Source organism: Bombus huntii, unplaced genomic scaffold, assembly GCF_024542735.1.
Source record: "Bombus huntii isolate Logan2020A unplaced genomic scaffold, iyBomHunt1.1 ctg00000085.1, whole genome shotgun sequence".
Taxonomy (NCBI): Eukaryota; Metazoa; Arthropoda; class Insecta; order Hymenoptera; family Apidae; genus Bombus; species Bombus huntii.
In genome coordinates, this window is record NW_026099340.1 from 269,634 (window position 1) to 277,621 (window position 7,988).

At 44.1% G+C, this 7,988-nt stretch overlaps 1 protein-coding gene across 1 annotated transcript in view; it reads right to left on the reverse strand.

Moving 5' to 3' along the window:
* LOC126876605 (lachesin-like) overlaps positions 1-7,757 on the reverse strand; it is an 89,203-nt gene extending 81,446 nt beyond the window's left edge. The window contains exon 1 of the mRNA XM_050639517.1: positions 7,672-7,757. Coding sequence (XP_050495474.1) covers positions 7,672-7,741 — 70 coding nt within the window. The 5' untranslated portion in view covers positions 7,742-7,757. The remainder of the gene's footprint in view (positions 1-7,671) is intronic.
* Between the last annotated feature and the right edge of the window lie 231 nt (positions 7,758-7,988).

Below are 7,988 nucleotides of genomic sequence, written 5' to 3' on the forward strand. Positions count from 1 at the left end.
TAAAGCAGGCAAAAATTGAACGATGTTTGTAATTAAATGTCATCTGGCATTACAGGTACATCTCTCCACATTCCTTTGTTAGAAACGGCCCATTGCATTCTATTTCATATTCGTCGATAGATTCTTGTGTTTTAGTTTCATTATATTTCTTTCGAAAATATTGAAACTTACAGACCAAACGATCGATATATTTTTACAAGTCCAATTTCCATTTTTTTGACATTTCATTCGACTCAACCTTTGAAGAATTTTCTTCTTTTCCCTTTTTTGGTTACTTTTAAGTTATCAACGGTCACTTCTTTCATGAATTTTATTTGACATTAGGAGCGTAAAAGATTTGTAGAAAAAGCAATCGATTAATTTCATACCGAAAAAGATATAAAACGTTGGTACGAATAAATAATACGAATCTCTCCAACTATGAAGCACATAGCTCCTGTAACACTACTTGTAAATATATTAGATTGTCTTTTTGCATTCACTCCAAAGATATAGAGAAATTTATTTTACCTAAAAATTTTCGCTAAAAATCACCATATAGATGCACATGAAAATGCTGAAAACTTTTCTGAAGAAGTCGCGAGACGCGTAGAGGAAAAGAAGAAAAGGAGAAAAGAAAAAAGAAAAAGACGCGTCGTAAACTGCGTGTGTCTGCAATGAGAGTGATCTCCGTGTCTTTTTCGCGCGGTTGATACAAGTATTTTCGAGAAGTTGACGATTCATCTGGTTTGTCTGTGTAAAGAGAACGGTATAGCTGACTGGATCCGTAAAAAGTAATATTTCATCGGGAGAAAAGGTCGTAGGGCCAATATCAGCATATATCGTCGGTGACAGCGTACGTTTCAAAAGCGGGTTAGTTCCGGTATTGTATTTACAGGTGGTCGTGAAGTGAACGGCTTAGTTGCAAAATTGGTCGTGCGGTTCGTGATGCATCATAACTCGCGGCATTCGTTGTGTTCAGACGGCTTTTCAAATCCTCATGGAAACAACTTTTCACGATAATTGACGCTCTCGAAAGCTAGTTGCTGAATATTGTGAATAGAGACAATATTATTTCTCTTTTTCGAAAAATATATGAGAAAAAATTGATCGCGTGGCAGTCGTATTGTATCGTATCGTATTATTTGAACGAATGAAAAGAACTTGTGATATTATGCAATAATTACTTTAATTGTTTCCACTTAAATCTAACTGTATTTGTTATATAATTTGTTATATATATAAAGAAGATTGATTACGCGGCGGTACACCTGTCATTTTGTTTAATTTCGGTTTAAGAGCTGTTACGCCATGCGGCTTGCCATAGATTATATTCTTAACTGTCGGTCGCGGCACTATAATGTCGCAGACGGATCGTCGCGGCTGCCCGGCAAAACAAACATTGTAGTGGCAAGCGCATGGTTCATTAAGCAGGGCGACCTCCAGAAACGTCGATTCGTGACCGTTATTTTATCTAGCGTAAAAGAATGTGGCGTGATCCGAAGGTAGTGGGGGTCGCCTTCCAGAAAAAATCAGAACATTTCGAGAAGCCAAACAGTCAACACACATCTTATATCGCGCATTACGTAGTCACATTTTCTTTTTGTTGTTCCATTTATATCTTTCTAGTTAATAAGTTGTTGCAATAAACATTAATTTAGTTGTGTTAATTTTGTGAAATTTCATTAAACTACCCTTATTATCATAATCGAAATAAGGGAATCGATCAGTACGTCGCGGTAGACACAAGGCTACAAAATCTTCTGAGGAACGCGCAAACAGCTTCGCCGTCGACATCCATAAACCCTCCAACCTGTGCATCATCCGCAAGTTCAAATCCGATATCCATTAAATTACCAGATCTTCGGCTCCCCACCTTTGACGGAAGCTTAGAAAAATGGAACACGTTTTATGATACTTTTTCCTCCACTATCGATAAAAATCCTAGTCTCACTGGCATACAGAAATTCCATTACCTGCAGTCCGCCCTGCAAGGAGAAGCAGCCGATTGTTTAAACGCGTTACCCCTTAGTAATGTAAACTACAGTCAGGCTATAGCCGTTCTCAAGGAAAGTTTCGAATGTCCACGATACACAGCTTTCAGTCACTGCATGGCAATAATTGATTATCCAAGGATAACCAAGGAGTCTCCAACGGAATTAAGGCGCTTAGTCCACACATTTAAACAACATATATACGCATTGAACAAATTAGGAGAGTCCTACCCCGATACGAGTGCTATGCTCAACAGCCTCATCCTCTCGAAAATACCACTAAGTATCCAAAAGCAATGGGAAATGACGCTGCCCAATAACGAGGTACCTCCGTACATTCATTTATTAAACTTCCTAGAGAGATTAGCACGAAGCTCCAGACCGATCACCACGGTCAGACAAACAAGAGAATCACCGGAACAAACTACTCCGGTCCGTCAACGCGCATCACGAGGGCATGCACTTACGGCGACACAGGTTACTCCAACATGCCCCACCTGTCAAGGACCACACCCCATTTGGAGATGTGACACCTTCAAAACCAAATCCCTTCGCGAACGCATTCGGGAGGTCAAAAGAGCATCACTATGCCTCAACTGCCTCGGGAAAGGGCACACAACGAAGCATTGTTTCGCAGGATCATGTCGCATATGTGGAGAACGACATCATACAATGCTGCATAGAACAAAACGCCATTCAGGGTCTCGTTCCAGCACGTCCAGCCCGAAATCTTCCCCATTAAATAGCCGATCCACAACACCTTCCTTGCCACCTTGCGTATCACCCACTCGCCGCAAAAAGCACGCAACAGACCACAGATCGGAAACACCACGAACAGCCGCGTCTCCAAGTCCACCGCCCAGTGACAGACGAACACACAACCAATGACGCCGACGATCGACGACTCCGTTGACGACCGAACATACCAGACCAATAGCATCCGAATTACTGTCCAATGATCTAGTCATCACAGCGCAGATTAATATTTTGAATGATAAACAGCAACCAATCCGTTGTCGAGCGTTGCTCGACACCGGATCCAGTATGAACTTCATTACCGAGGAATTAGCAAAATCGTTAAAGATAAGGCAAAACAAATGTTCGGTCCCGATCGGAGCTCTAGACACCTTGACAACGACCTCTAAGCGACACATCACGGCCACGATCACTTCCACTGACGGTACATACACGCGGACATTAACGTTCCTTATCATTCCAACCATATCAACCTTAATTCCCAGCGAACCCATCGATCGTTCGACACTTGAGATACCAAAAAATCTCAAATTGGCCGATCCACGATTTCATTTACCAGCTCCGATAGATGTACTACTAAGCTCAGGTTCAACACTCGCGTCGATGTGTGTGGGACAAGTCAACCTCACGCAGCCAGACGAGCCTGGACTGCGTCTGCAAAAGACGCGATTCGGATGGGTAATCAGGGGGAGTCCAACTTCCCAAACCGCTACAAACATATTTCACACATCCACGACGACTTTACAAGCAGACCTCGCGCGGTTTTGGGAAATCGATGAAGGACCCTCAATTAAACATATCTCAGAGGCAGATCGACGATGCGAAGAACACTTCCAAGCCCACACCCGACGCACCAGCGAAGGACGATACCTCGTCGCTCTACCTTTCAACGATCAGCTTCAGTCACTCGGATCCTCTAAAACGCTGGCGAGTAAACGACTCGCCTCACTCAATCGCCGATTCCAGCACGACAAACGCTTCGAATCAGAATATCGAACGGTAATACAGGAATACCTGGCGTTGGGACACATGACGAAGGTCAATGACAACCACTCCGACGACAACGGATACTATTTACCCCATCATGGCGTGACCAAAGCATCGAGTCAAACCACCAAACTCCGTGTAGTTTTCGACGGATCGGCACCAAGCACTACCGGAACCTCCTTAAACGATACACTTCACACAGGACCCAAGTTACAGGAAGATTTATTTTATATATTAATTAGATTCCGCTCTCATCAATACGTACTCACCGGCGACATCGAGAAAATGTATCGGCAATTCCTCGTACGACCAGAGGATCGGAAATATCAAAGGATATTATGGCGCAGCGCGAGTGGAGAAACAGAAACATATGAGCTTAACACTGTAACGTTCGGTTTATCCGCAGCCCCGTATCTAGCTATTCGGTGCCTCAAGCAACTGGCAGAGGACGAAGGACATCGATTTCCACGTGCAGCACAGGTACTGCAGCGGGATTTCTACGTCGACGACGCTCTCACCGGAGCTGAAACGAAGGACGAAGCCCTCACGCTCAGAACAGAACTCACCAATTTACTTCAACTGGCCGGCTTAAACATACGAAAATGGGCGTCAAACGATAAGGACTTATTACACGGACTTTCCTTAGAAGAAACAAATCACCAACATTTTTTGGGCGACTCGCAAACCTTGAAGACGCTGGGAGTGTTTTGGAATTCATCCGACGACTCTATTCTTTACTCGGTCGAAGTCAAACCCACGCCCTCTCGAGTCACGAAACGAATCATCAGCTCGGAGATTGCAAAAATTTACGATCCGCTCGGTCTGCTCGCACCGGTGATTGTTCGGGCCAAGATGCTACTTCAACGAATATGGTCGTCGAAAATCGATTGGGATGAATCACTTCCGATCGAGTTACATACAGAGTGGGAAAGGTACTATGCCCAATTACCCTTATTAAACAACGTCAGGTTCCCACGCAAGGCAATAATCGAGTCCGCAATGGAAATTGAACTGCATGGTTTCTGCGATGCCAGCGAAAAGGCTTACGGAGCCTGTGTTTATCTTCGAACCCTTAACACCAACGGCCGTGTTTGGACCCAGCTTTTAACCGCAAAATCGAAAGTCGCCCCACTCAAGTGCCAGACCATTCCTCGGCTCGAGCTGAGCGGAGCACTCCTTCTTACGTCCCTGATGTCAACCGTACAACAAGCCCTATCACACAAAATTACTCGAACTATCTATTGGACCGATTCCACTATCGTCCTCCATTGGCTCAATACATCACCTCACACCCTTAAAACATTCGTCGCTAACAGAGTCTCCGAAATTCAAACAAAAACCAGCATCCGCGATTGGCGCCACGTTCCTACCGACGACAACCCCGCGGACTTAATATCACGCGGCCAAACACCCGAAGAGTTTCTGCGCCCAACCATCTGGCAGCACGGTCCTGCATGGCTCTACCAGTCGGAAGGCTATTGGCCGACATGGGCGCTAACACCGCAAATTGAAGTACCGGAGCAGAAGGGGGCGATTTGTCTGTCCGCAAGCCCCGCCGATTACAGTTTGTTGCAAAGATATTCATCCTGGCCCAAGTTGATACGAATCATAGCTCGTTGCCTCCGTTGGAAACAGAAAAGGAACCGAGCGGCACCCCTAACCGTTACTGAACTACGCATAACGCACAATAAACTGATAAAATTGTTGCAAAACATCCATTTCTCCGAGGAAATTCGTACACTCCAAAAAGATCGGAACGCGGCGATAAAGGGTAAGCTCACGCGACTCAATCCGTTCATAGACAAGGAAGGAATATTGCGAGTCGGGGGTCGACTCAGTCATTCGTCGATGACCTTCGCCCAGAAACATCCCATAGTATTACCTAAGTCATCCGTTACAACACGCATCATAGACCACGAGCACAAGATCCACATGCATTCCGGAACGCAGGCTACGTTATACGCAGTAAGACAAAGATACTGGCCCGTTGACGGTCGAAGTCAAGTATGGCGGGCGATCAAAGGCTGCGTCCGCTGCTGCCGCGCTCAACCACCGCCGGTAGAATACGTGATGGGTAATCTGCCGGAGGCGCGAGTAACGGAATCTCGCCCATTTACAAACGTCGGCGTCGATTACTGCGGGCCGTTCCACATCAAGGAAAAACGAGATCGTAACCGTCGTCAGATAAAAGTATACGTAGCCATTTTCGTATGCCTAGCAATTAAAGCGGTACACATCGAGCTCGTTGACGATCTCACTAGCGAAGCCTTCATCGCCGCTCTTCGCCGATTTATCGCTCGACGAGGGTATTGCTCCACCATCCATTCTGATAACGGCACCAACTTCAGAGGAGCAAGCAACGAATTACGAGAGCTTCACGATTTATTACAATCGGACGATCACAAGGAAAAAGTGACCGCATTTTTAGCCGACAAACAAATCGAATGGCACTTCATTCCCCCTCATTCGCCGCATTTCGGTGGGCTATGGGAAGCAGCGGTGAAGTCATTTAAACGCCACCTCAGGCGTGTAGCCGGCAACGAGTTACTCACCTCTGAACAATTGAATACTCTTATCATAGAAATAGAAGCAGTCCTCAATTCCCGCCCGCTAACTCCTATCTCCACCGATCCAAATGATCTCCTAGTCCTCACTCCCGGACATTTTCTCATTGGCGATTCACTAATGTGCTTACGTGATCGAGATTTCAGAGACATTCCATCGAACCGACTCTCCAGATGGCAGCATATCCAACAGCTTAAACAGCATTTTTGGAACCGCTGGCATAAGGAGTATTTGAACGAGCTAACCAACCGCAATAAGTGGAGCAAGGGTGGACACGGCATCCAAAAAGGCACAATCGTCATCCTCAGAGAGGACAACGTTCCCTCCATGCATTGGCCTCTGGGCCGAGTTATCAAGGTTCATCCAGGCGCCGATGGTGTCATCCGGACAGCTACAGTTCAGACGGCAAAGAGCGTTTTGGATCGGGCCGTCAAAAGGCTTGTCCCACTGCCAATTCAACCCGATCTCGAGAAACCCGAACAACTAGCCACCGAGACGAACTAAGATGGGAACTTCAACCACATCTCGCTAATTTGATCGGTACCCTCTCAACGGGGGGAGGATGTTACGCCATGCGGCTTGCCATAGATTATATTCTTAACTGTCGGTCGCGGCACTATAATGTCGCAGACGGATCGTCGCGGCTGCCCGGCAAAACAAACATTGTAGTGGCAAGCGCATGGTTCATTAAGCAGGGCGACCTCCAGAAACGTCGATTCGTGACCGTTATTTTATCTGGCGTAAAAGAATGTGGCGTGATCCGAAGGTAGTGGGGGTCGCCTTCCAGAAAAAATCAGAACATTTCGAGAAGCCAAACAGTCAACACACATCTTATATCGCGCATTACGTAGTCACATTTTCTTTTTGTTGTTCCATTTATATCTTTCTAGTTAATAAGTTGTTGCAATAAACATTAATTTAGTTGTGTTAATTTTGTGAAATTTCATTAAACTACCCTTATTATCATAATCGAAATAAGGGAATCGATCAGTTCGTGGCGTCGATTGTTTAATCGTAACGAGAACTTACAACTCTCGTTGACGTGATATCTCGCGATCGCGTCTCTCCGCGAATGATCGAAACAAGAGCTCTGAGATATTGTGACTGTCTATCAACAAATTTTGACCAAGTTGAGATTGCAATTTGAAATATTATCAATTTGTAGGTTTTATTTGTAGATACTAGCAAGACCGATAAGAAATAAATGGAAATAACGCTCGTCCTTTCAAAAAATATTTTAGGTATGTAATTAGGTACATGTAATTTTTAATATTTGTCAAAAAATGCGCCAACTAATTGAATTATTTGAAACATTTATAACGTTAAGCATGTTCAAGTGTATTGTGAAATAAAAATGTTTCATTAAATCTTTCTTTTGCGAGAGACTTACCAAAAATGTCATTTGGATAAATTAAGAGAGCTATTAACACCATTAGAAGTGCTTTTTGCCGATCCACCATTTTGTCACAGTCATCGATCCAGCTGGAACAATAGAAAAAGTTAATTAAACGCATGAGAAAGTGAGTAACACAACATTTGAAATAATTAAACAGCAGCAATTAATTGTTTCTGCTCTTATTAACGAGCAGAACTTTTAACTTTACGTATTAAAATTTCCGTCTGGTTTCATTATTATTATAATATAAATTAAAAACTTTCATTTTTTGTTAAAACGATTTGAATATTTCATTATCAATTTGTCAAAAA